The sequence below is a fragment of the Mustela nivalis genome (assembly GCF_964662115.1).
Source record: "Mustela nivalis genome assembly, chromosome: 1".
Lineage (NCBI taxonomy): Eukaryota > Metazoa > Chordata > Mammalia > Carnivora > Mustelidae > Mustela > Mustela nivalis.
The window spans coordinates 204,180,411-204,208,155 of NC_139020.1; the positions used below are offsets into that span (position 1 = coordinate 204,180,411).

The 27,745-nt window shown below is 58.8% G+C and overlaps 1 protein-coding gene across 22 annotated transcripts; it reads left to right on the forward strand.

Moving 5' to 3' along the window:
- Positions 1 to 1,514: 1,514 nt before the first annotated feature.
- On the forward strand, positions 1,515 to 27,662 carry WIZ (WIZ zinc finger). Of its 22 annotated transcripts, none has more exons than XM_082707731.1 (13): positions 1,515 to 1,773; positions 3,176 to 3,439; positions 8,401 to 8,473; positions 10,103 to 12,240; positions 13,427 to 13,750; positions 17,905 to 18,075; positions 18,977 to 19,480; positions 20,561 to 20,959; positions 21,555 to 22,103; positions 23,205 to 23,732; positions 23,935 to 24,354; positions 24,634 to 24,829; positions 25,888 to 27,662. In XM_082707731.1, exons 2-13 carry the CDS (start codon positions 3,235 to 3,237, stop codon positions 26,045 to 26,047), a joined length of 5,667 nt encoding a protein of 1,888 aa, XP_082563857.1. In that variant the 5' UTR covers positions 1,515 to 1,773; positions 3,176 to 3,234; the 3' UTR covers positions 26,048 to 27,662. The 22 variants fall into 22 exon arrangements, with proteins under 22 accessions (XP_082563857.1, XP_082563874.1, XP_082563873.1 ...); XM_082707746.1 differs by lacking the exon at positions 1,515 to 1,773 and adding an exon at positions 2,010 to 2,404; XM_082707742.1 differs by lacking the exon at positions 1,515 to 1,773 and adding an exon at positions 2,493 to 2,552.
- The last annotated feature ends 83 nt before the right edge of the window (positions 27,663 to 27,745 follow it).

Sequence of the window (27,745 nt, forward strand, 5' to 3'; positions counted from 1 at the left end):
AGTCTCATGGAAGGGACAGTACAAGGAGATTCTCACCAGCTGTGTGACCTTAGACTGTTGTTATTCTCTTAGATCCTCAATTTCCTCATCTGAAAAATGGATCTAAAGTTTCTTCACAGTAAAAGGCCCATTGTCTAAGATGTTCAATAAAGGAATTCATCATTGTTAGGGACAGCAGCTGTTTCTGATCATCTTCCTAGAGCATCTTCCTAGGCCCTCAAACCCCACACAAGGTCCCTCACGACAGGGACAGCATGGGTCTGGGAGGCAGATGAAGGAAGGGGCGAGTAGGTGTGGAGACGATTGAGCTCTGTGAGAGTAGGCTGAGTAAATGAGTGGGCATTTGAATCGAAGGTGGGCGAGGGGTAGGGTGAATGGTGCAATAGGCAGATAAATAGGTTAGCATTTGGCGGAAACTTGCCCTGGTACGTGAGTAAATAGACAGTTAGCTGGGATAGGTGTGTCTGCCTAGGAAAGCCTGGATCACAGTAGAAAATAAATCCTTGAGTTAGTTGAGTAGGTGGTTATAGACATTGTATGAATATTTGTTGGGATTTCCTGAGTCTCTTGACCTAGGCAGTGGGGAAACAGTAAGGAGCTGGGCAGACAGGACCTTTTTCCTCATGGAGCTTACACTCTAGTGGAGACAAGTAAATGTGCAATCGAAGGATGGAAGTCTGCCTGGCCAGGTGGAAGCATGTGTGTAGGAATGGGTGGTTGCTTGCTTGGTTGTTTGGATATGTAAGTATTTACTTGGGTGGTGGGTGGACGGGCAGGTTGATGGGATGTGGATGGCTGGGTTGAGTGGGTATTCAGACGAGTGGTTGGGAATTTGGGTGGGTGGCTAACTCGCTGACAGGACCAGATGTTGGTTGAGTGGTGGATGGATGAGTGGGTAGTTGGGAAGTGGATGGGTGGTTTGAATGGGTGTTTGCATGGATGGGTGGATAGTTGATTGGTTGACTAGATAGATGAATGGGTAGGGAGATGAATGGGCGGTTGGACATACCGGTGGGTGGTGGATGGAAGAAGGCGGCAGACCTGTTATGTATTCATGATGGGGTAGTTCTGGAGGCTGTGATCCTTGGGGTTGCGTGGAGAAGAGGGGCTTAGCATTGGGGACCTAGGGCAGCTCTAAGTCATGGAGGTGCTGAAGTCCAGAGTGGATAATGGTAAAGGAGGGAGAAGACTCGTGATTGAAAGTTGCTGACTGGGGACAGGGGACTGAAGGATAAGGATTGGCTGGATGGAGTTTTCAATGACCTATAAATGACCCATGGGGGAACTTCTCTGCCCCCCTCCCTTCTGGTGCTATAACAGGCCTAGCATTGGAAGAACCAGTAGGGTGAAGAGGAGCTATTGGGGGCAGGGGGACAAGTGTGTTGTCATGGAAACAGACCCTCTACCTGGACTCTCACACCGCGCGGCCCCTTTAAGGGTGACCCGCCTGGCCACTCCCAACATGGCGGCACGCCCGCTGACCGCCCCCCCTCAGGGCGGCGTGGGGGGGGGGTGTTGTAGGGGGGGCCTGGACCTCCCCATCATGGCGGCGCGGCGGGGCTGTCGCGCTGAGGTCACGGCGGCGCGCCGGGGGGGCGGGGCGGCGGGGGGAGCGATTTAAAGGGACAATGTCCCCCGAGCGGTGGAGGCGGCGGCGGCTGCGGAGGCCGCGGCACCGGCACCGGGAGCGGCAGCGGCGGTAGCGGCAGCGACGGCCGCACCGAGGAGGGGAGCTTCGAACCCCGGCGCCTGGCCGGCGGCACCGCCTCCCCGGTGAGGCCCGGCCCGGCCTGGGGAGCCCGCGGGCGGGGCGGAGCCGGCTCGGGGAGGGGGAGGCTGGGGCCGGGCCGGGCCAGGCGGGACCCCCCGGGGCGGGGGGCGGGGGCGGGGCCTGCAGGGGCGGGGCCTTGTCGGGGGCGGGGCCGTTCCGGTGGGGGGGAGGAGCGGGGGTCTTGGGGCAGGTGTCCCCCCACCTCCGCGCGTCCCACGGGGTCTCCCGCCCCGAAGTGCACGGGCGGAGGGAGCGTCTCCCGGACCCTGGCCCAACGAGGGGTGCGCTGGCGCGTCGCCGCCCCCACCCCTGCGACCCCCGGGGGGCGTCCAGGCGGGAGGCCCCTTCCCACGCTGCCAAAGTGCTCCGAAGTTGCGGTCCCGCCTGTTCCCCGCGGGCAGTGCCCACCCGGTGGGCACCCGCAGGTGCTTCCTCTGGGCCTGGGCAGGGACCCCCGCCACGACTGCCAGGCCACGGACTGGCCCCTTGGGAGCCCCCAGGCCCCCGAGGGCAGCGCCTGCAGCCAGGCCTGGAGCCCGGGCCCCGCCCCGGTTGCCTGGGCCCGGCCTCCCCACCATCTCCCTGGGGAGGGCGCCTCATTCCTGCCCTTCACTTTCTGCCGTTACCTTGAAGGTATTTATAGGTGGAGAGGACAGCACCCCCCCACACACACACACACGGCTTCCCCAGGGTCCTCATTTCTGGACCAGGAGCCCATCCGTCGTTTTTGTCCGCGGACGAGAGAAATCTTGGGAGGGTGGGATGGAAGAGCCCAGGCTGGGTATGCATGAGGGTTGATGTTGGGGATAAGGGGAGGGGTTAATGCTGGGGTCACTTGAGGCTGTGTGTGAGTGCGAAAGGGTTAATGAGAACCCTAAGGTCCTGAGGGGATGGGGGTTGGAGTGTGGGAAAAGTGCAGAGGTAATGATGGGAGCACTTGGGATAGTGAATAGGATCAGAGTGCAGAAGTGGCTCGTATTCGTGCTGAGGCATGGGCACAGGAGATGCATGTGCATGGAAGGGAGGGCACAACTGGGAAAAGTGCAGCAGCGTGTGAATGAAGGGAGGCACCTGGGAGAAGTGATAGGATTAATGCTCGGAGAAAACAAGGTGCATGAGTTTGCATGTGTAAAAATGGGGTAAGCTGAGGCAGTACAGTACACGGGCTATGTAAAGAGGAGTTACCTGTGGGGAGACTGGGGCATACTGAGGATAAAGCCCATTGTATGGCCATCCATACAATGCATATGGATAAAGCCTCAGCACCATTTACTTAGCTCTCCTGGGCTCGGAGGTAAACTGAGGCATTGAGCAGCATGGGTGAGGACTGGGGCTTCAAGGAAGGGGAAACTGAGGCAGCATCCCTTTCCCAACTCCCCTAAGCACCTGTCTCTCTGCCCCCAGACCTACAATGCCTTGCTGAGCCAGCCCAGCAACTGAGAGGAGCCAGGTAGAGAGCATCCATGGATGGGCCCCTGGCAGGCGGCCTGGCCGCGCCAGATCGTCCGCGTGGCCCTGAGAGACTACCTGGCCCAGCACCAAGGGAAGACATCGAAGGTGGGGCCGAGGCTGCCGAAGGGGAAGGTGGCATCTTCCGGTCTACCCATTACCTGCCTGTCACCAAGGAGGGACCCCGAGACATTCTGGATGGCAGAGGTGGCATTTCTGGTAAGAGGATGGGCCCTGTGGCCCTGGGGGAGCATGGAGCCTGGCCCTGAGGTTCAGAAAGGGCTAGGTCAACCCAGGGGTTGAGATGGGATTCGGATTCTACTTGCGTCCAGAGCCTTCTCTTTGTACTTTGCTTATTTTCCCATTTTACAGTTGTGAAAACAGAGGCCCTGGGAGCCAGTGACTATCCCCTCACACCACAGTGGGTGGCTAGGAGCTGGGATTTGAACTTGGGTCTGCCTGGTTCCCTCCTTTGAGCACACTAATTGGGTCCAGGTGCCCAGCTTAGCACCCAGAGCATCCTGCCCTGAATGCCCGCTTGTTCCCCAGGCATACCCCATTCCCAGGGTCAATCCCAGCTCCCGCTTGCTGCATTGTGTTGGTGAGTCCTGCTCCTGAGCCATGGGCCAAAATGACATGTGCCCTCTAGTGGCCGGGGAGAGACTGGCTAGTCAGGGACCCCAGCTGCCCCTTTGTGCCTTGGTTTACTCAGCAAAAGGGGATCTCACACTGTTCCCACCTCAAGACTTGTTATTCATTAAATACTCAACAATTACTATGTGTCAGGCTGTGTTCTAGGTGCTGGGGATACAGCCATAAACAAAAGAGGCAAAACTCCCTTCCCAGAGAGACCCAAAATTATAGTAGGACAGACAGCAAGCAGCGATATAAATAATGTAAGGTCGGGTAGTGACAGATGCCATAAATGTATTAAATGGAGTGCCAGGATCATGCCCGGAGGACCTGGGAAACCTCCCTGAGTGGGTGGAATTTGAGTGGAGCATTGAATGAATGGTGGGAAAGACAAGCCAGGTGGTGGGAACAGCAGGAGCAAAGGTCCTGTGGTGAAGAGGAGCCTGGTGTGTTCAAGGACCAGGCAGGAGCCGCAGAGTGGTGAGGGCAATGCAGGCTGATGCACCAGATGTCTCTCTTCATCTGCCTGGCCTGCCCTACAGGCCTTGGTTTCCAGGAACTTCCATGTACCTCATCAGGAGTTTCCTACGTGCCAAGCCCTCTACGTGATCATCTCATGTCATTCTTAAAAGTTCCCTGCAGGGTAGCTTCAGCTTTAACCATCTCATGCTAGAGATGGGAAAATTCAGGCCCTGAGGGGTTAAGTAAGTTGCCCACGGTCCCATGGCTGGCACTAACCTGGCGTGATAGCCCTCATCTTGAACCACCACCCTGCGTCAAGTCATCCTCGACCTGCCTCAACTCAGCCCTAACAACACACATGATGTTCAGATATTTTCAGAGTACCTTCTTGGGACCACACACACATTCCATCCTCACCCTCATGGACCCTGCCATCTGGTGCTGGGGAGACAAACCAGCCACCAGGTGTTAAGACATAGTCGCTGGGGCTGCAGTGGGGAAAGCCCAGCCAGCCCCAGCCTAGCGGCCATCTGGAGTCCTGGATGAGGAACAGTGAGTCAGACAAAGAGGGCAGGGGAGTCTAGGCATCAGGCTTCACATAAGCAATGGCATTGAGGTGATAGATAACACCCAAATGTGTTACACAGGGTGAGGCTGCTGAGGGTGAGAATATCAGCGCTCAGGGAATCTTAGCAACCCCCTCCTCCAAACCATTAGCAACCAAGGCCTAGAGATCAGCAGGACTATGTTCCGGGTCCTGGCCAGCCCTGGCAGGTCTGAGACCTTGATTTTATGAGAGCCCAGGAAGCAGGGTTTGGGTTTCCAGAGTCCTCTCTGGGTCTGATTGTGAGGAATTGGTCACTTCTTCTCTACCGGGCAGAAGCCCCAAGTCTGGCAAGGGAGGGGGAAGGTAAGTAGGTAGGTAGGTAGATGCGTCTTCACTCGCTCTAGGCAATCAACCAGGCTCCAGCGCATGTACTTGGGGAAGAGGGCAATGCGGCTGCCAAAAGGGGCCAGGCCCACCCTTAATGATGTCCCTGAGCAAATGGGGCCATGGGACAGGGGTGACTTGACCAGGGTGGGGTCACAGCCTGGAGGTTAGAGGAGGGCCTAAACTTGGGATACACTGCCTCCCCTGCTGCCCCTCTTGATCTGCTCGACTCCCCTTCCTGGTTCGGACACCTGCTCCAGGAGTCTTGGGATGCCTATATATAGGAACAGCCTCTGGGGCTGCTGTCCCACCCTGAAGCCTGGGCCCTCCCTCACTCCGACCCTGCCCTCGGAGACCCCCAAGGGTACTTCCAAACTTCTCCATCTGGACATGGATGCTTCCACTGCCTTCTCTGTCCTACACTATGGCTATTGGCTTGGAGCCCCCACAGCCTCCTTACAGCCCCTGCCTGACGTTTGGCACCTCTCTCTTTGGCTTTCTGGGTGCAGCCAAGGCTTGGGGGGCTGAGACGGTCCACATGGATTGATAGGAGTCTGGTGCGTGTCTGGTATTGAGACCAGGGTGCCAGGGGACGAACAACACATTATCTCTGGCCTCGCGTGGGGCCCCAGGCTGGGGAGCACTTTAGAGCATGGAGTGAGCAGACCTGAGGCTTTCAGTCCAGCCTCCAGCTTCCAACCTGGGACGTCTCTGAGCTAGCCCCGACCCCTTTTCCCCGGGCACCCTCATAGCCCTTTCTTTCCTCCTCCGCCGCGTCTCTGGATGGAGCTTGTACTGTATGATCTCCTTGGCATCCGTCGCTGGCCCTGCAAGATGGGTGGTAGCTGTTTCCTTTATACAGAGGAGGAAACAGGTGGGAAAGGCATGCCCTTCAGTCACTGCTGGGCCTTGAACTTGGATCTGTCTGCCTCCAAAGTCTAGATTCTTGTCCACGCTGCCAAGCTGCCTGGCTTAGGGTTCAAGCCGCTCGTGGATGCTCTTCTCATTTTCCCTCTCTCATTTTCAAACCCTCTCGGGGACCCACAGATAGCAGGAGTCCGTGAGGGCACTTTGGCACAGCCACTGCCAAGGGCTGTATCCAGGCACCTCGTCTGACCTACAGGGACTTCTGGATCCCCGCCAGCCCTGGAAGCCCCTGGGCAAGCCCCCAGCCTCCAGGTGTCTTGGACACAGGGCCCTGCTTGGCCTGCTTCCTTCAGAATGCTGCCACTAAAAATAGGAGCCTCGCTGGAGCTGCTCAAAGAGGCCAACACAGCCCCCTGGCTCGTGGGATCCTTAGACAACACCAGTCGCAGAATCAACGAATCTGGGACGCCCAGAATCTTGGCAGCTGGGGTCCCAGAATCAGAAGCAGGATGCCCGCTACCTCAGACTACACTTTTAGGCTGTGCAGGGGCTTGCTGCCACTGAATGACTTGCCCACCCCTAAGTAGCTCACATTTATGATCTTATGTTTTCAAGAGACCCCATTTTGGGGGGTCTCTCTCCCCTGGCTGGTCCAGGCTTTGCTTTCCCAGCCTCACACCTTCTCCAACATCCGCCTCAACCTCCCACCCTGACGCTCACCCTTGCATTTGAGAATCCCCCCCGCCTGACCCTGCTCCCCATCAGTCGACTCCTGTGGGCCTCAAATGGGGGTCATTCTGCCTGCAAGGGACACTTTGGCCACATCTATAGACACTTTGGGTTATCATGACTGCAGGGCCAGGGGCTGGGGAGGCTTCCAGCATCTCGTGGGGAGGGGCCGGGGAGGCTGTGCAGAAAATCATCCGGCCCCATGTGCTGTAATGCTGTGGCCACGAGACAGCTGTAGCCGGTGCAAAGTATGGACCCCCCCCCCATTGCCACCCTCACCTTCCAGAGGGCATGGGACAGTCACAGAGCTTCTCTCAGGCTCTGTAGAAGGACCCTCAGCCTGTGACCATGACTTTCTGATCCCCCACAATCCCCTGAAAGGCACTTCTGATGCTTTGGCTCCTGGCAGTCAGCTCTCAGTTTCCTGGGCAAGTTGAACCACGGGGAATCGGGGAAAGAACTAGCCCCGGCCCTAGCCCTCTTTCTGGACCATCATCCAGTTGAAGCTAATCCAGCCATTGCATCTGTCAGGCTCTGGACGGGGCGCAAGTCCCCCTCCCCACCCCACCGTGTGTTAACTTTGGCCCAGGCAGTTGGCCTGCACCCCAGCTGGCACGTTCACCCATGTCAGGCGAGTGTGGCGGGCAGAGGAGGCACAGGCCAGGATTCCTGTGGTCGTTCCAGGCGTTGGCTCCATAGGCGGATAATGGAGAGTTGGCTCTATCTGTGTGAGAGGTCCCAGGAGGGGATTTGATTCTAGGACTTAGGCCTGGAAGGGGGCCTGGGAGGCAGGGACAGGCCCTCTGCAGTTCAGACGTAGAGCTCCTCACTCATCATCTGGCAAGTATTCATTGAGCACCTGCTGTGGGCCAAGCACTGAGATGCTAGTGAATGAGGCTGAAAAGGTCCCTGCCCTCAGCAGGTGCGTCTGCGCCAGCAGGGACGCAGGCAGGTCTCCACAAGAGGAACCGGGCGATTTTGGAGAGTGTGAATAAAGAAATGAAATAGGTGACCAGGGAGGAAGTCACAGGGGCTCTCTCTGGTCAGTGCCCAGGGAAGGACTCTCCAGATGGAAGGAATAGCCAATGCAGAGGCCTCGGGGCCAGAAAGAGTTGGGTGGGCTTGAGGCCTCAAGAAGAGTCAGGACAGAGTGAGTGAGTGAGGGGTAAAGAGAGGGAATAAGGCTGGAGAGACCTGCAGACATCCCACCCCACAGGGCTTTGTAGCTAGTGGCTGGGACCCTGGCTTTTATCAGAGGTATTATGAGAAGTCAAGTGAGTTTTTACCAGGGTGTGATTTTAAAAAATCACATTGGCTGCTGGGTGGGGTCAAAGAGAGGATGGTTGAAGGCAGGAAGCCCCCAGGGCCCCCCCAGGAGACTCCTCCAAAGAGACCCCTTTCAAGGCTCAGGAGTACAGAGGCCAAAGGCCTCTCAGAGAGGGGTAGGGAGCCGGCAGGGCCCTTCCAAGGTGCCCGGCAGGGCTCCCGGAGCTGGGGTGTTGTGAAGGACCCCAGCCAGGGGGACCCCGCCCCTCAGGGTCTCCCCTCTCTGTTGCAGACGGGCAGCCCCATCCCGGCCTCAGCGAAGCCCTCCCCCGTGCCACCTCCGCCACCCATCGGATCAGCAGCTGGTGAGTGCCACGCTGGCCCTGACCTCAGGGAGGGCAGGGGGGCAAGCAGGATGCACCTAGGCCCAAAGGAAGCCCCCAGGGAGTGAAAAGGGGAAAGGAGGGAATCAGGAGGCCAGGCAGGAGGAGGTGGCTCCCAGCAGGCAAGCCCCTGGGCATGTGCAGGGGGTGGGGAAGACTGGGATGAACACAGACAGTCAACTCTCATTATCCCTGCCAGGAGCAGGGCCAGAGGGACAGGAGCCTGAAGGTTAGACCCTTGGAGTCCTGTCTCTGCCAGGTGACCCTTACAATGATGCCAGGCCTCTCTAAGCCTCAGTTTCCCCATCTGTAAAATAGAGTCCCTAAGATGCATCTCACAAACTGGCCTTGAGGACCCCAGGGAGGTTGGACAGGAGCAGGAACTGACAGCAACTGTAACAGCAGTGACCCTTTAAGTCTTGGTGGGTGCTCTTAAGTAGTAAGCTCTGCAATGTGTTAATGAGAGCTCCCATTTGTTGAGCGCCTGCTGTAGACTAGCCTCTTGGCAGAGGCTTACCCCACTGAATCTTTACCATGGCCCTGGAGGGTAGGTGGTCCTGTTGGTATCACATGGCACCAATGGGGCTGAGAAAGGTGACCCTGTGATTTCCGCTCTTCTTCTTGGTGAAACCCACTTCTATACCTGTTGGGCAGGTGTGATCGATAGCCCCTCTTGGAGGCGGGGTCCTGAAAATGAAGGGAGATTTACCAGGAACCTACATTGATTGTGGGCTTACCAGGAACCAGGCATCTGGTGAAGTGAAGCATTCCCGAAGCACAGAGTTTTGTTCTCCTCCCCCTACACTTCCCGGGGTCATGGTCGGGGTCCCCATTTAAAGTGCTGTAGTTCTGACCATTTGACTGAGCACAGACCTCAGGTGAACTTTTCTTTGACTGTGGATATGAGAAAGTTCCTTAGATGTTGCAAAGGACACAGAGGCTCCTGGTTTTGGGGACTCGTTCCCCTTTTTAGGATTGGAAAACTGAGGCTCAGTGAGGTTGCTTCGCCTCCCCCTTTGCCCCAGAGGAGGTCAGGGTCCTCGGGGCCAGAGGCTGAGCAGAGTCCTTCAACCACTCCTGACTCTGCCCTTCTAAGAGGGGAGCTGCTGGGGAAAGGCATTCCCCTGAGCTGTTGATGCCACAGAGTTGCACGAAATTTGCTGGAAAGTGAGACTAAATGAACGAATTCACCCCAATTTGGGGAAAACCTCTTGGTCTTATGCAGCTGGGGGCACAGATCAGAGCCTTGGGCCCTCCTGGGGGACACATGAGAGTTGACTGTGCCGCCAGACTTGAGGACATACATGCCTTGTGACCCTGGTGTGGCCCCTGGTACACCCTGCACACTCTCCCACAATGCAGTGTGGCTGGGCTTCATGGACAGGTGCATCCTGGGAGCTGAATGCGTTTTTGGCCCAATAGTTCTGGAAGAGCCACATCCACTCCCCCTGTCTCCCCGCCCTCACCTCCACACTCCCGGCCCCTCTGAGGTTGCCCTCAGGTTGGGTCTCTGGGGCTTGTCTTGGACTGCCTATGAGGACCCCCTCCCCTGCCCAAGGAAGGGAAACTGAGGCCTGTGGCTAACCTGTCCCCATTGGCACTTCCTTGCAGTTGCTGGGATGGAGGCAGCCTGGACTTCCAGCCGGGCTCCCCACCACCCCACCTCCTGGGCCACTTCCCTGGCCCCCCTGATGGCCAGGGGACCTGGGAGCACCCACTGGCCCAGGAAGCCAGGGAGGGCATCCCATCTGAGCGGAGGTTCGAGGACTCGGTCATTGTGAGAACTGTGAAGCCCCACATTGAGCTTGAGGGATCTAGAAGGTTCTTGCACCATCAGGGGGAAGCGAAGCTCTTGGAGAAGTCCCCTCGGGGCCACCCCAGGTTCGACTGGCTCCGAGACACTGATGAGCAGGCCCCACCCCAGGATGGGGGGCTGCACCTGGACCTGCCGCCCCAGCCCCTGCCCCTCACCTCCTTCAGAACAGTGCTCGTGCCGGTAGAAGATGCCACTAAGACATTGGATGTGACGGTGGTGGACACAAGAGAGCCCCTGGCAGACCTCGAAGGGCTGGCTCAGCCGTCTGAATGGGGCCTGCCCAGGTCGGCCTCAGAGGTGGCCACACAGACCTGGACAGTGAATGCAGAGGCATCCGTGGAGCGGCTGCAGCCGTTGCTGCCCCCGATCCGGACGGGGCCCTACCTGTGTGAGCTGCTGGAGGAGGTGGCCAAGGGGGTGGCCAGCCCGGATGAGGACGAGGACGAGGAGCCAGCCGTGTTCCCGTGTATCGAGTGCAGCATCTACTTCAAGCAGAAGGAGCACCTCCTGGAGCACATGAGCCAGCATCGCCGAGCCCCGGGCCAGGAACCCCCTGCCGACTTGGCCCCGCTGGCCTGTGGAGAGTGCGGCTGGGCCTTCGCCGACCCTGGAGCCCTAGAGCAGCACCGGCAGCTGCACCAGGCCTCCCGGGAGAAGATCATCGAAGAGATCCAGAAACTGAAGCAGGTCCCAGGCGATGAAGGCCGGGAGGCCCGGCTGCAGTGCCCCAAGTGCATCTTTGGCACCAATTCCTCCAAGGCCTTTGTGCAACATGCCAAACTGCACGTGCGCGAGCTTCCAGGCCAGCCTGCCAGGGAGCCCTTCGGGGGCGGCAGTGGGGCTGGCAGCCCAGGCCCCGATGCCACCACCCTCACCTACCGACCCTACCGAGCCTCCTCGGGGCTCAGGGGCTGCGTGTTCTGCGGCTTCCCCGCACCCAGCGAGAGCCTGCTCAGGGAGCACGTGAGGCTTGCGCATGCCCACCCCCACTGGGAGGAGGATGCAGAGGCTTTCGAGGAGGACCCTGCCAGCCAGCCAGGCACCAGCCAGGATGCATATGCCCGCTTCCCTGATGCTGCTGAGGACTACTTTGGCAAAGCTGAACCGCTCTTGGCCCCCACATGGCAGGAGAACCCTGCTGGATATGACCCCAGCCTGGCCTTTGGCCCAGGCTGCCAGCAGCTGGGCATGAGGGATTTCCCACTGTCAAAGCCACTTCTGCACGGCGCAGACCAGAGGCCCCTGGGAAGGCCAGCCTTTCCCTCACCTCTAGCATCTGCCCCCTACTCCTTACAGCCCAGTAGAAACAAGGCCATGATCCACCCCCAGGGGCTCCCAGCCCAGCTGGGGAGCCACAGACACCCTTGGAGCGAAGAGGAGGAAGAAGACATACCACTGGCCTCAGAAATGGACTTTTCCCCCGAAAATGGGGTTTTTCTACCCCTAGCTACACCCGGCCTCATCCCACAGCTGGCCCTGGACCTGAAGCGAACTTTCCGGAAAGCTCTGAGGGCAGCTGAAGCCTCACGGGCACAGCAGCAGCAGCTCCGAGGGATGGTGCCGCTTGTGCTGGTGGCAAAGCTGGGGCCACAGGTCTTGGCTGCAGCAACGAGGGTGCCCCCAAGGCTGCAGCCCGAGGAGCTGGGACTGGGGGGCGCCCACCCCCTCGACTTCTTACTCCTCGACACACCACTGGACGGCCCGCTGGGGCTGGATGCACTTCTGGACGGGGACCCGGAGGTGGCACTGAAGCACGAGGAGCGCAAGTGCCCCTACTGCCCCGATCGCTTCCACAACGGCATCGGCTTGGCCAACCATGTCCGGGGCCACCTGAACCGTGTGGGCGTCAGCTACAATGTGCGGCACTTCATCTCTGCTGAGGAGGTGAAGGCCATTGAGCGCAGGTTCTCTTTCCAGAAGAAGAAGAAAAAAGGTAGGGAGGCTTCGCTCCGGCAACCACCTCCCTCCGAGGCCCAAGAGACACACAGCAGGGCAGCTGAGTTCTGAACCAAGCAACCCTCACTCTAAATGCCCCCATAGTGCCAAGCAGGGGGAAGTCAGGGCCTCCCCCTCCTGGAAGACTGGGAGCCGCAGCAGAGGCCACCGCATCAGTGGAGGTGTGGGGATGCCCCAGTGCCCTGGCCCTTCCGGCAGCTGGAGGAAGGAGTATGAGCAGAGGAGACAGCCCCAGGCAGGGAATGTCACTGATGTCTTCATTCGACAAATATTTATTGAGAGAGAACCCCTCTGTTCTGGGCACTTGGGGACACAGCAGAGAACGAAACAGCAGTCCCTGCTCTCCTGGAGTTCGAGGCCCAGTAATAGGAGTGTGGGACCCTGACCAGCTTCAGAACCCCCGGGGCAGCCTGTGAGGTATGCAGATTCCCAGGCACCAGGGTTCTGATTCTGGAGGTCTGTCTCCAACACAAGTGCCCTGGGGGGTTCTGACGCTGGCAGACATGGATCCCACTTGGGGAAGGTGCTGGTGTGGTGTTTGAGAGAGTGTGTGTGTGCGTGTGTGTGTGTGTGTGTAGGCGCACGCGCATGTGCGTGCTCAGGGGGTAAGGGGCAAGAGGCAGACAGCCACAAAACCAAGCACTTACAATGGTGAGTGACCAGGGCTGTGATGGCGGAAGCCAGGGGCTGGGGCAGCCAAGAGGAGGTCCCTGACTCCACCTGGGGACATCCAATCGGGCTCCCACAGAACAGCATCCTATCCGTTTGCCCATTTCTTCATTCAACAAAGATTTAATTGACAGCACCAGAGTGACAGTGAGCAAAAAATAGAGGCCTGTGCTCTAGACGCGAGAAGGATATTAATCAAACACTCAGCCAAAGGATTGTAAATCCACAACGGGAGAAGGGTTTCTGAGGGAGGAGTCCCTGATGCTGAGAACCATGTGAGGGGAAACCTGGAGGGTCAGACAGAGAAGGCTTCTTGGAGCGGGAGGACTAGTGGACGCATGAGCACATGGGAACTGATTCAGGCAGGAGGGTGAATGGCAAAGGGAAAGGGAGGCTGTGTGATCTTAGGGGGTGGGGAGCAGCCCCGGGAATGGGGAGGCCGGGGGCGAGAGAGTCACTCCTCCAGGTAGTCCATGTCCTCTCTCCCTCCACAGTGGCTAACTTTGACCCAGGCACCTTCAGCCTGATGCGTTGTGACTTCTGTGGGGCTGGCTTCGACACACGAGCCGGCCTCTCCAGCCACGCCCGAGCCCACCTACGAGACTTCGGCATCACTAACTGGGAGCTCACCGTGTCACCCATCAATATCTTGCAAGAGCTGCTGGCCACCTCTGCTGCTGAGCGGCCCCCCAGCCCCCTGGGCTGCGAACCTGGGGGGTCACCTAGCAGCTTCCTGACCTCGCGTCGGCCACGCTTACCTCTCGCAGTGCCCTTTCCACCCACCTGGGCTGAGGACCCTGGGCCAGCCTACGGAGATGGTAAGGGGAGAGGGTGTAGATTGGATTGGATTGGGGCCCTGACCCTTCTTGGGGGCCCAGAGAGATGTGCGGGGGGAGGGGGAGGAGTTGCCATTCTGCTTTCCTGGTAGTGTTTCAAGTCACTTTACAAAGTATGTTGACAACTGTCCTTACAACTGCCCTGCCACTTGGAGGATTTCTGTTTTACTCTGGGGCTGGGCCAGGGCTACCTCTGGATCCAGTGTATCCCTGCCCTGCCTGATAGTGATTTTAACACACACTTATTCAGCTCTTCTTAGGAGCCAAATATATTCTGAGCACTTTACAAACACAAACTTATTTACATCCTCACAACAACGCTATAAGGCAGGTGTTATTATTATTATCCCCCATTTTACAGATGAGGAAACTGAGACACAATGAAATTAATTAACTTGCCCAAGGACACACAGCCAGAAGGGTGGAGCTATGATTTGAAACCCCAGACAGGTCAGGCTCCAGCAGTCTTGCTTTTAAAAACATCATCTGGTTAGAGCAGTGCTGTCTGCTAGAACTTTCTGAGATGGGAAGGTTCTTTAGATGTGTGTTCTGTAGACTCTAGCTCTCCGATGCCTGACGAAATGTGGCTTGAAATGTGGCTAGTTACGAGTTTAGTTGTAACTCATCAGGCACTACAGAGCTAGAGTCTACATTCTGGATTTTCATTGGTGCCTTCTTTGTCCAGCAGCATTGATAACCCCTCCTATAACTGAGTGCTTGTTGTATACTAAGGCTTCATCTCATTCGTGCCTTGAAACCATTCTGTGGGGTTAAGGATTGTTGTGTTCCTATTTTGTGGATAAGGAAACTGTAGGTCATCTGCTTTGCCATACAGCCACAAAGCAGCAGAGCTAGACTTCTGAACACCATATTCGGTGGTCTCCCCATGGAGGACAGCTTGGGAAATCCAGAAGTAATATTTTGGGGAAGGAGCCTAGGACTGAGCACCACTGAGGGAGTGGAAAGGTGAAGTACCCAGTCTGGAAAAGCCTGACTTTGTTGGACAGTTTACTGACTCTCAAAGCAAAGAACTTGGCAGTGAGGAGTAGGTGGGCTTTGGGGAATGGAGAAGTTCCTGAACAGGGGCAAGTGTCAGGGGCTGCTTGGGGCTGAGGTTTCCTTCTGTTTCTCCTACCTGGAGCTTCCAGGGTCTTATTTAGATCTGTACTCTGAACTCCACTGGATCCATGTGCAAACCCCCTTATCAGTGAAAGGCGCCTGAGGGTCTGCAAAGTGGAGAGTGGTGCTACCAAAGCCCCCTCTGCTTGGAGACCGAGTCACAGAAAGGACATAGTGGCTGGCTGAAGTCATAGTTTGGAAAGAGGCAGAGTGGGGACACGACCTCAGGTTTCTTGCCTCTCCGGAAGGCTGTCGCCTGAGCATTCAGCTCACATACCTGGCTAGGTTTGTGGTGTCTCGGGGGTGGCCGAGAAGTGGAGCTGGTTCTGAGGACGGCTGGGGCACAGGCCATAGTTTGTAAGCTATAGACTTGCCCTCTTCTTTTTTTGTCACTCTAGTAGAGGCCTGAGTGTCAGGCTCAAACTCCTTACTTGGCACTGGGTCAGGTCCCTGAGGGATGGCAGCATGTGTCCAGCAGTCAGGTTGAGCTCTAGTTAACCTGTTTCCATCAGAAGACCAGTGTGGCAGCCCTTAGCGCTGACAGACGTCCAAGCCATTGGGGTGTCAGGATTCAGTCTGGTACTGCCCTGGCCTTGTCCACAGGGAGGTGGGGGGCGCTCTGATCAGGCTTTCAGTTGACACCTGGTGCGCCAGAGGGCCGTTAAATGAGTGGTTCCAAGATCCTGGAAGCCTTGCCTTGGGGAAGGATGTCCAAGAGTAAGGCTAGGTCTGGGCACCCGCCCTGCACCGTTGTTTTTAGAAGTATCTCCCACATCACTAAGTGGGTCGTCGGGGGCGGGTGCCGGGTTGGGGGCGGAGCAACGGTCAGTTTCTGGCCTCACTCAGCTGTCAAGGAACAGCTGGGGGCAATCGGTTTGGTGTTGGGGAGAAGCAGATTGTGCCTGAAATGGGGTGCCGGCGGTCGCGTGGGGAGTTCCGTAGGCTTGCAGGACAGCGCCGGCGAGGGCTGGGGGACATTTGGATCCCGGGATGATGTGGGATCCTTATAGCTGGGATCTGGTGTCTTACAGGATTTCTGACACGGAAGGGAGAATTCCAGGATAGGGAATGGAACAGGATCCCGGAGCACGTCCTAGCTCCGCCCTTCAGGGCTCCAGAAGCCTGGATGCTGTTAAGGCAAATGCATGCGGTCCGAGGATTCCCATTTTAGCCTTAGGGGTGTTCGGGCCGGGGGAGTGGGGAGAGCGTCCCGTCCTGTCCAGACCAGGAGTGGGGGAGTGTAGTTGGCCGCCGCGCTCAGAGCGGCGTGCGTGCTTCCGCGAGCTGGGGTGCTGGCGGCTCCCTCAGGCTCCAGCCCCAACCCCCAAGCCCCGGCCCTGCCGGCCGGGACAAGTGCTTCGCTCGCTCGCGGCGCTCGGTGCTCGGCCGGCCGCCCTGGGCGCGCCCCGAGGGGCGGGGCGGAGCAGAGCGGGCTCGGCGGCGGCGCTCGGCGCTCGGCTGCTCCCGCCTGGGGCGGCCGCCCCGCGTGCGCCGGAGCCAAGATGGCCGCCTCCACCGCCCAGTGCCGAGTGACAAAAGCGGAGAGCAAGGCGGCGGCGGGGCCGCGCGCGGGGGGCGCCCGGGAGCGCGCGCCCGCTGGGGCGCCCCCGCCCAGCCCCCCGAGCCCGGGCCCCGCGGCCCTCCCCGCGCCGCCGCCGCCGCCCCCGCCCCCGCCGCCACCGCCGCCGCCGCGGGACGGGCCCAAGGCCGAGCCGGAGCCGGGGCCCGGGCCGGCGCCCGCGCCGGGTAAGAGCCCGCGCCGGGGAGGGTGCGGGGAGGGCAAAGTCGGCATTCCGCCCGCCCCCTGCCGCCGCCCCGGACGCCCGCCGTCCAGTCTCCGGGACTCCCCCTCCCCCCCCACCCCCACCCAGGCCGTCCAGTCGTGCGGGCCCCGGGCCTCCTGTCGTAGCTCACAGGGTCCCGGGCTTCAGAAACACTCTTCGCGGCTGCTCCGTGGGACCCTCACCCCGTCTGACAGATGTTCCCTGCTCCCCTTGGAGCCCCGGGAGCTTTCCTCAACACAGTCGCGGTCCCTCCGGCGCGGAACCCACTCCAAGTCACTTCACATACGGTCCCTACAGCATCTGACAGACGCGCCCACTCCACCCGGCGACTTTGACAAAGTCCTCGGTGTCCCGGGCCCCGTTGCCCCTCACCCCCGCCTGTCTTCTTGTTGCCTCCGTAAGACTCAAACTGAGCAGAGGACCTGCACGGCTTCCTGCTCTTGGCGCTGAACGACTCCAAAGCCCCAACTAACACACAGTTTCTCGAGCCTCAGAGCTGTCTCCGTACCCTGAACGCTAAACCTGGGGCTCAGCAGGCCACTCAGGACCACTTCTCTGCAAAATTAGACCATGAAAACATAACTTCGACTCCCTTTTCTCATACACACCTCTTTCAGGGAAGCTCCCTGACCTAACAGATGCCTCCGAAACTTCCTACAAAGTTCTGTGATTACCACTCTTCTTGTCTCCATTCAGAACCCTGCTGATTCAGGCTCCCAGTTCTCACTTACCCCACTTAGGGCTCAGCTTGTGAGAAGCAGACTACTGCGGAGCCCCAATTTCTTCCTGTAGCTCCAGCTGTCTTGTCTGGTGGAGGTTCTCCACAAGTCCTGTGGAGCCTCGTCTCTGCATTGCTTATCTGTCCTCTGACTTTGGCCTTCTCTTACTGGATTCCCCTTCTGACTGCCACCTACCTGCTCCCAAGACTGACATGCTCCCCTGCACAAGCTCTGCCCAGAGAATTTTGTCAGAGCTAGGATGGGAGTAACTGTCCCAACCAGTGTGTGTCTAATGGGTGGAAGCTGCTTCTGGTCCGTGCTGTCCATGTGCAGCCTTGACATCCTGGTGCTGGGGGTTTGGATGGAGCCTCTGCTCTCATAGGGTGAGTTGCCTCCCACGATGAGAGCAGATGCTAAGGATGAGGAAGAAGGCTCTGTGCCCCCACTCTCAGTCCTTATGGGGGTAGACAGCTCACACCCAGTCCGAGCTGAGCTTGTCTTCCTAACCTCACAGGCCTGGGTTCTGAGGAAAACACAATGGTGGCCATGGACTTGGGCTCCCCCCCGCTCCCCAAGAAGAGCCTGCCTGTCCCTGGGCCCTTGGAGCAGGTGGCCAATCGGCTGAGTAGCAAAGTGGCTGCAGAGGTTCCTCATGGCAGCAAGCAGGAGTTGCCAGATCTCAAGGGTGAGTGACCCAGGTGGCAAGGAGGGGGTGCTGGCCAGGCTGGTCAGACTCAAAGGGAACTCTTGAGCCTAGAGTTAGTGTGAGGTCAACAGCTTTCTCTTCACCCCAAGGCACTAAGGAGACAGCTGGTTTTCTTCTGTCCAGCTTCTGATGCCCTGATCGAGCATGGCCTTGAGGTGTACCCTCACTGGGCGGGGGAGGGGCAACCAGGGGAAAAGAATGGTTTTCAAGAGCTCACACTCAGACCTAATTCATTTGCTGACTTCAGCCCTCATTAGCCACGTGATCTTCTGTGTGATACTGTCTTGTCTGTATGTTGATACTGAGATCATTATTGAGTAATTGACAGGCCCTGTGTTGGACTCCAGGGATGTGAGAGAGCAGAACAGATCTGGTACTTGTCCTTGGAGTCATTGAAATTGGGGAGCAGGGAGACAGAGAAAGAGACAGGCAGTGATAAGGGCTCTGCAGAAAAGGGTGTAGGGCACCACAGCGACTGTGGCTGGGCCTTCCAACCCAGTGTTTGGGGCATGAGTTGAGCTGCAAAGGCTGGTTAAGACAGCTCTAGGAAGCGTGTGACTGGCAGGTCAGTGTTTTTGTGAACACCTGTTGCCAGGACACCCTGGTGTGTTGGATATCCGAAAAGTATTCTATTGGCTGGACCACAGAAGGGCTCTGCTTCCTGCTGTGTGCTCTTGGGCATAACTCTTCCTTCTCTGAGACTCAGTTTCCTTACTTGCAAACTGGACAGGCTGATTCCTGCCTTATTAGGGTCATTTTAAGGATCAAAGGGGCTTGCAGGGAGCCTGGGTGAGTAGAGTCCTGGGAGGAGGAGAAGTGGGGAGGGCAGGGTTCAAGGGGCCTCACAGCCAGCTCTCTTGGCCTCCATCTCACCCTCCAGCCCAGAGCCTGACTACCTGCGAGGTCTGCGGTGCCTGCTTTGAGACACGAAAGGGCCTGTCCAGCCACGCACGCTCCCACCTGCGGCAGCTGGGGGTGGCCGAGTCGGAGAGCAGCGGAGCCCCCATTGACCTCCTCTACGAGCTTGTGAAGCAGAAGGGCCTGCCTGACACACCCCTCGGGCTGCCCCCAGGCCTGTCTAAGAAGTCCAACTCACCGAAGGAGGTGGTCGCTGGGGCCCCTCGGCCTGGCCTGCTTGCCTTGGCCAAGCCCTTGGATGCCCCGGCTGTCAACAAGGCCATCAAGTCACCTCCTGGCTTCTCGACCAAGGGCTTGGCCCATCCACCCAGCTCCCCACTCCTCAAGAAGGCACCACTGGCCCTGGCGGGCTCCCCTACCCCCAAGAATCCTGAGGACAAGAGCCCCCAGCTGTCCCTGAGCCCCCGGCCAGCCTCCCCAAAGGCACAGTGGCCCCAGTCTGAGGACGATGGGCCCCTGAACCTCAGTGAGTGCGGGTCCCGGGAGCTGAGGGAGGTCCTGGCACCGGGAGGGCTGCAGAGCCCAGGGTGGGGCCAGTGGGGACTGCAGCTCCTATGTCCTGGGTCTGCTGGGTCAGAATATTGGTCAGAGCACTGTGTCTCCTGTTGGGCTGGCCATGCAGCATATTATCATCTGCCTCCCACTATACTGTGCTGTTGTGCCCCCTGGAGGTCTGGTTGTGGCTGCTGAGCCCGCCAGGGTCATCCTCACCACTTAGGGGCACTCTTGGCCTTCTCTGAGCCTGAGGGTTGGGGCAGTGAAGGTAATCAGAACTCCTGTGGGCCTGACTTCCCCAGAGGGGCATCTTGGGCCCTCCAGGCAGGCAGGTGGTGGCCCACCTGACAGGGGGGGGTCCTGTAGTTGGCCCTGTGTTCACATCTTCTTGGCGCTCTCTGCAGAGGCACCTCTACTGTGCCCATGGGTGGAGCCATACCTCCTGGGCTGCCTGTGGGCATGACAAAGAGGGGTTTAGGAAGAACCGCCCCCCTCCCTCCCTGGTGCAGTGAGCAGGTTTAGCATGGTATCCCTTAGGAAGTCAGGCCTTCCCACACATTTGTGGGTGTTAGCCTGGGCTGAGCCCAGGGTCTGGCCCCCTGCCCAACAGGGAGACCCAGTTGGCATCTCATGTTCCCATGAAGCTGCTTCCATTGTCTGCTGTGTTTTCAGGAGCAAGGCCCTGAGCAGCTCTGCCTTTGGCTGTATGATGCTCAGCAACTGGGCGAGGTCCCTGCTTTGCATTCCCACAGCTCCCACAGCCGGGGTCCCAGGGAAGAGTGCCTGGGAGCATCAGATTGTGCCACTGGAATTTGGCCACCACCTCTCCACCCCATATCCTTAAGCTCTCCACACTCACCTTGATACGAAAGGGCTATGCAGAGAACAGGACTTTCTGTTTCCCAAAACCTCGTAAAATAAGTCTGCGGCACAAGTCTTGGTCCCCAAATGGCCTGGGCAGCCTTGAATCATATCAGGTCTTCTTGCCTCAGTCCCCCAGGGCCGGCCAAGGTGGCGGCCGTGAACCCCCCCCTGTGTTTTGTCTCCGCAGCTTTAGATAGTGACGGGGGCAGAGAGCTGGACTGCCAGCTGTGCGGTGCCTGGTTTGAGACCCGCAAGGGCCTGTCCAGCCACGCCCGCGCCCACCTGCGCCACCTGGGCGTCAGCGACCCGGACGCCAAGGGATCCCCCATAGACGTGCTCCACGGGCTCATCAGGAGGGACGGCGTCCAGATCCGCCTCCCACCCGGGCGCGGCACCCTGGCCCAGCTGGGGCGGCCTCCTCCTACCTCTGCGGCCCTCTCCTTGCTCCCCCCCCCACCGCCGGCCAAGAAGGCCAAGCTGAAGGCCGCGGGTACGGCCAGCCCCTGGGGGAAGCAGGACCTCTCGGCCGCCGCAGCCGCCGGCATTTTCTGGGCCTCTGATGTGGAGCCGTCTCCTCTCAACCTCTGTAGGTTCTCGCTTCAGCCGCTCCCTCCTCCCTGCGGGCCCTGGAGCCCCTCCCGGGGGGGTCGCAGCCCCCTCCCTACTCCTTTCCTGCTGGGGCAGGGAGTAGACAGGGGCCCTTGGCAGTGGGCTGGTTCTGCCCAGAGATCTTGTTGGCAGTTGGCTGCTAGGCCCTCTCTCTTGGCCTTTGACCTCCATGACTGTGACCTTCCCTGAGAATAAAGGCCAAGGGTGGGGTGCTGCCTTTTGGTGTGGAAAGTGTCCATGGTTGCCCCTGGTCTGGATGGTATTTGGCACTTAGGCTACTACTTCCTGCCCACTTAGCCCAATCCTTGTCGGGACCCAGGACCCGCAGAGCTGTGGAGTCTTGGTTCCATCCTCTGCGAGGACCGAGGGTGCATGTGCTCTCTGGAGCCTCCCCTCGCTCCTGCTGAGTGTCTGACCCCCGCCCCACTCCTTAGTTCCCTCGCTTGCACCTGCCCTCCACCACCACCCCAGCCTGTGGGCATGCCGCTGCCCATGCCCAGCCGACCAGGAGACCCACAGACAAGAATGCTAATGTTGCCCATGATGCTAATTATTCCTTTTTCCTGCTGCAGCCTCGGGCCCAGAGCCAGCTCGAGACATCCGCTGTGAGTTCTGTGGTGAGTTCTTCGAGAACCGCAAGGGCCTATCAAGTCACGCACGCTCGCACCTGCGGCAGATGGGTGTGACCGAGTGGTATGTCAACGGCTCACCCATTGACACACTACGGGAGATCCTCAAGAGACGGACCCAGTCCCGGCCTGGCGGCCCCCCTAACCCTCCAGGGCCGAGCCCGAAAGCCCTGGCTAAGGTGGTGGGCAGCGGAGGTCCCGGTAGCTCACTGGAAACCCGCAGCCCTGCAGACCTTCACCTCTCACCCCTGGCCAAGAAGTTGCCACCGCCACCAGGCAGCCCCCTGGGCCACTCACCAACTGCCTCTCCTCCCACGGCCCGGAAGATGTTCCCAGGCCTGGCCGCACCCTCCCTGCCCAAGAAGCTGAAGCCTGAACAAATGCGGGTGGAGATCAAACGGGAGATGCTGCCAGGGGCCCTTCATGGGGAGCCACACCCATCCGAGGGTCCCTGGGCGGCACCACGGGAAGACATGGCCCCCCTGAACCTGTGTAAGTGTGACCCCGGGGGCAGGGCAGTGAGAATAGGTAGAGGGGTCTCCCTCCGCCCCCCACGCGCACTTCATGGGTACCCAGAGCACCCTGAGTAGAAACAGAAGGGAGGTTACACAGGTCCAGAGAACAAGGCTTAGCTGTGCATTCTTGCTATGCAGACCTCCCAGCTGAGCTGCTTCTTGATTACCCATCCACACTGGGGAGGCAGAACTGTGCCATTCAATGATGCCCAAAAGATTTTACCTCTTGGGCCATCGTTAATCGATCAGTAGTGTCTACCAGCCAGATTTCTAGGGAGAAAGATTGCAGGGATCAATTAGTGATGTCTACCACAGGCAGGAGTATAAGGACTGGAATTGGGCAGGTGCACATCTTTCTGACGTTCCCGGTCACTAAGTGTTTGACATTTTGGAGCCAGGTTTAAGTTAAGTGTTCAGCTCTTCCACTCCAGCGATGTGTGACCTTCGGTGAGTTTCCTCTTTCTGGAGACTGAAGATACGCATGGTCTGAGCTCTGTATAGTTCCAAAGGGATGTAAATCACTTAGTACGATGCCTGGTTAAACGAAGCCATGTGTATACCAGTCGGTAGTCATACTGTCCCTGTCACTGTTCTTTCTGCTCAAGTTGGCTGAGTCGTGTGCTGACCAGGTGAGGATGGCCCAGGCCTCTGCTTCAGTGCTCCGGTGTATTTCATATCAGCTGTGTGCCACATGCTTGGAGCTGCTCCCTCCAGGTGGAGGTTTCCATCTGCATTTTGTAGAGGAGGAAACAGGCTCAGAGGGGAAGTGGTTTGCCCAGTGTAACATAGGGGTTCACAGCCAAGCTGGTGTCTGAGCCCAGGATCGAGCTTGCTTCTCACTGCTTCTCGATGTCAAGGGAATCATCGTGAAGCCAGCTAGCATTTGAGGTGACAGAGCAAGCAGAAGGGCTGAATGTGCACAAGGGCCCCTGAAAGCGAATAAGGGAGTGGGTCATTGGGGTCGGGGCTGCATGGACGGGACAGCCAGGCACTTAACATTAGCCTTGAGCTTGGAAGCTTCCCGCCGCAGCAGCCGCCTCCTTCTCCTCCCCCTCCCTCCACCCTGGATCCCCTGCAGCGTCCCGGGCAGAGCCTGTTCGTGACATCCGCTGTGAATTCTGTGGTGAGTTCTTCGAGAACCGCAAGGGCCTGTCAAGCCACGCGCGCTCCCACCTGCGGCAGATGGGCGTGACTGAGTGGTCTGTCAACGGTTCGCCTATCGACACGCTGCGAGAGATCCTCAAGAAGAAGTCCAAACCGTGCCTCATCAAGAAAGAGCCACCAGCCGGAGACCTGGCCCCTGCCTTGGCTGAGGATGGGCCTCCCACAGCTGCTCCTGGGCCTATGCAGGCCCCTCTGCCACTGGCGCCAATGGCTGGCCGCCCAGGCAAACCAGGAGCTGGGCCGGCCCAGGTTCCTCGAGAGCTCAGCCTGGCGCCCATCACTGGTGCCAAGCCCACAGCCACTGGCTACCTGGGCTCAGTGGCAGCCAAGCGGCCCCTGCAGGAGGACCGCCTCCTCCCAGCAGAGGTCAAGGCCAAGACCTACATCCAGACCGAACTGCCCTTCAAGGCAAAGACCCTCCACGAGAAGACCTCCCACTCCTGTAAGCAGTGGGTGGCAGGGTCCTGGGAGGGCGTCTGCTGGGGCCTGCAGGGCCTGGCAGTGCCACGCACACACTGACCCCCAGCAGGGGCCCATGGCAAGGCCCCAGTGGGAGGCGGGACTGACTCCTGACCTGGGCAGGGCCTTCTGGGTACTCTTGTTCCCTTTGGGCTGGGACTCAGCAGCACCCCCTCTGCCTGCAGCCACTGAGGCCTGCTGTGAGCTGTGTGGCCTTTACTTCGAAAACCGCAAGGCCCTGGCCAGCCACGCGCGGGCGCACCTGCGGCAATTTGGCGTGACCGAGTGGTGTGTGAACGGCTCACCCATTGAGACACTGAGCGAGTGGATCAAGCACCGGCCCCAGAAGGTGGGGGCCTACCGCAGCTACATCCAGGGCGGCCGCCCCTTCACCAAGAAATTCCGCAGCGCCGGCCACGGCCGTGACAGCGACAAGCGGCCGCCCCTAGGGCTGGCACCTGGGGGCCTGGCTGTGGTGGGCCGCAGTGCTGGGGGTGAGCCAGGGCCTGAGGCTGGCCGGGCAGCCGACAGTGGTGAGCGGCCTCTGGCAGCCAGCCCGCCAGGCACTGTGAAGGCCGAGGAGCACCAGCGGCAGAACATCAACAGTGAGTGCTGGTGGGAGGGGGGTTTTGGGGGAGGGCACCTGTCCCCGGGGTTCTCCACTGTGCACATATGCCCTTAGTCACTTCCCCAGTTGCTCTCCTATTCTCCCATCTGGGCACTGTCCCACCTGTCCCAAGGCCCAGGCAACATCCAGTCACCAGCTGTCCTGTCTTAGAGTTGCCCACAGCCTCTGCCCCTTGCTTGCTAAAGGCAGGAACTTTCCCAGGAGTCCTGCCCTCTGGCTTATCTCCTGTCCTCCTCTTCACCTTTCCCCACCTCAGAATTTGAGCGCCGACAAGCCCGGCCTCCAGACGCCTCTGCGGTCCGGGGGGGAGAAGAGGCCAATGATCTACAGCAGAAGCTGGAAGAGGTGCGGCAGCCTCCACCCCGGGTCCGGCCGGTCCCCTCCCTGGTACCCCGGCCCCCCCAGACATCACTGGTCAAATTTGTTGGCAACATCTACACCCTCAAGTGCAGGTATGCAGCCCCCTGGGGTGATGGGAGAGAAAGACCACCCACCTGGTGGAGAAAGACCTCTCCACTTGGGGGAGAACGAGCCTCTGAACAAGACAGGGGTTAGTGGGGGTCAGGAGATGTAGCCTCATGGATTGGCGTAGAGTGTGGCTGGAGCCAGGCCAGGGACTTCTCAGCAGACAGCAACACCTCGGAGCATCATGCTGGGACCCTTAGGGTTCTAGTGCTGGCTCTGACACTTAGCAGCAAAGTGACCTTGAGCAAGAGCTTCCCACTCCCTGCCTCAGTATTCCCACCTATAAAGTGAGGTTGGTAACAGATTTGCTGTGAGGTTTTAAAAACCTGAATATTTATAGAGCACTCGAACTATGTCTGACATGTGGTAAGCACTCAACGAGTGTTTGCCTGATTCAGGAAAATATAGGTCTTAGTTCATTTTTACCGAAGTCCAGGTGTACATCTGAGGCCAGGAAACTGGGTCTGAGACTTCAGATGGGCTGCCTCAGGTCACATAGGTCAAGTCAGAAGTAAGATTTGAACCCAAGTCTTTGGAGCCACGAGCTCAGGTCCTGGGCCCCTGTTCAGTGAGGCCTCCCTTGGGACCTCAGGGCACAGGGAGTTGGTGAGTTGGGTGCATGAGCAGGGTGGGTGCAAGTTAGTGCCTGACCCCTTCTCCGCAGCTGCTGTCCTTCTGTCCTGGAGCCTGCCGGGGTAGGGTCTGCCTCTCTGGGCTCTCTCCCCTCTCAGATCCTATGATTCAGTCAGATGGTGGAGGGACTTGGGAAGCCCGATGTACTTCCCCAGCATCAGAGCCAGCAGACTGCCCTGAACATAGAGGTGGGGGTCATTAGGGGACCTTACCTTGATCCTGGGATGGATACAGGTAACTGTCCCTGAGGAAACATCTGGCTTCGGGGTCCTCTTCCCTGAAATCCTGGGCTGGCTCTCTCCACACTGAGTAGTGGTAGGTGTGCCGGATGCTCAGGGGCGTGGGCAGGGCTACGCATCTGCCTCCTCCTGGCAGCGGCCACTCCTCTCTCTTTCTCTGTCCCTCCACACAGGTTCTGCGAGGTGGAATTCCAGGGGCCCCTCTCTATCCAGGAGGAGTGGGTGCGACACTTACAGCGGCACATCCTGGAGATGAATTTCTCCAAAGCGGACCCCCCGCCTGAGGAGCCCCGGGCCCCGCAGGCACAGACAGCGGCGGCAGAGGCGCCCTAACACAAAAGCATTCCAAATTCCCTCTCGTGCCACCTCTTTCTCCTCCGTCTCTTCCACCCTTTCCTCCCTCTTTCTTTTCCGTTTCCAAAGGAGCAAGCCAAAACCTCAAACCGGTTCCCCTTGGGGGCCGGGCACACTACAGCCGGGGCGCCAGGAGCCAGCTAGCGGCCCTTCCCCCAGCCCGAGGGCTCTGGGGCCACACACAGCGCATCTTCCTTCAGCCCATGGCCACCTGGTCCAGCAGGGGGAGAGGCCAGGTCAGGTGGCAGCTGCTCTGGTCAAGGGGAGGAAGGCCAGCGCTCCCCTGCATCTAGCAGCCAGGCAGGGCTATGTTTGCCCTCCGTGGCCATTTGCAAAGACCCCAAAGACCCCTGTCTTGGTTCCCTCCTGCCCCTGTGAATATCCTCTCACACATGCACACACACATACACGCACATAGACACACACACACAGGCACACACATACACATACGCACGCACGCACCTCGTGAGACCCGGGATCTGCCCCAGCCCCCCAGTTCCTGAGTCAAACGACCACATCATGCCACGGTGCTTGCTCAGGGGAAGGCACGCTCCCTCTGAGGGCCTGCTGGGGCCTGGGAGCCCCCCACTGAGCCCATGATGCCACGGAAATCCTTATTGGCCACCCCCCAGAGGGGCCTTCCCAGCCTGGAAGAGCTCAGAGCTGACAGCTGCCTCCTGCCATGTCAAGGCCCCCCCAGAGCCTTGGGGGACTCCAGGGCCCAGGAGGGGGTGGGGATGGGACTTTCCTCCCCCCACCCCCACTCCCCTCCCTCTTTTCACTGTTGCTTTCTATGTATAGCTCCCTAGACCTTTCACTTTTTTAAAAACGCGTTTTGTGTAGAGAATAAGGAACGTGGATCTTTTTATTTTGCAATCCTGGGCCAGCTAGAGACCGGGAGCTGATTGACCTTTTAACTTTTTTCAGTGGCCACATTTTGGTTATCGATGTACCTAGAAGTATGTAAATTAGATTAAATTTCTCTTCTGGAAACACCCCGGGGCAGGCGGCCAGCGTGTGTTTTTCTGTCGAGTGGACAGGCTGGCATCGTCTGGCAGCCGGGGCTGGGATCGAGCCACCTCCTCCCAGAGCCCCCGGAGGCCCTGGATTTTCCTGTTGGCTGCCAAGCTGACCAGACCCAGCTGGGGATGAGCCCAAGTTCCCAGCTGTTGGCTCTCAATGGCATGGTTGGTGGGGGGCTCTGGCTGGCTGGCTGGCTGGCTGGCTGGCGAAGTGGCTCCTGTGAGCAGAGGAGAGGAACCAAGACTTGGGCAGCTGCTCTAGGAAGGGAGCCAGGATGAAGTGATGAAGCTGGAAGGGCTCTCCCAAGGGCAGGAGCTGTCCAGTGAGGGTATGGGGGACCTGTGGGAGGAGGGAGAAGCACACAGTTGCTGGCAGCCTTCAGAGAGCTGGGGCCAGCTTGCCTTCAAGACATGTGACTTGTCTGGAGACACAGGCACCCTGAGCCCAAATCACACGAGGGGAAACGAGGGGAAAAGGGAGCTGCTGGCTCCTTCGCGATGTTATTTATTTTCTCGCTCTGCAAATGTTTATTGAACATTTCTGAGATTTTAAGAGATTTTGTTGGCTGCTCCTTCTTGTTTATTGCATGTGGTTTTTCAGCTCATTTTCACTTCAATGGCCAGGGGCTGGAAAGTGGGAATAACCTCATGAAGT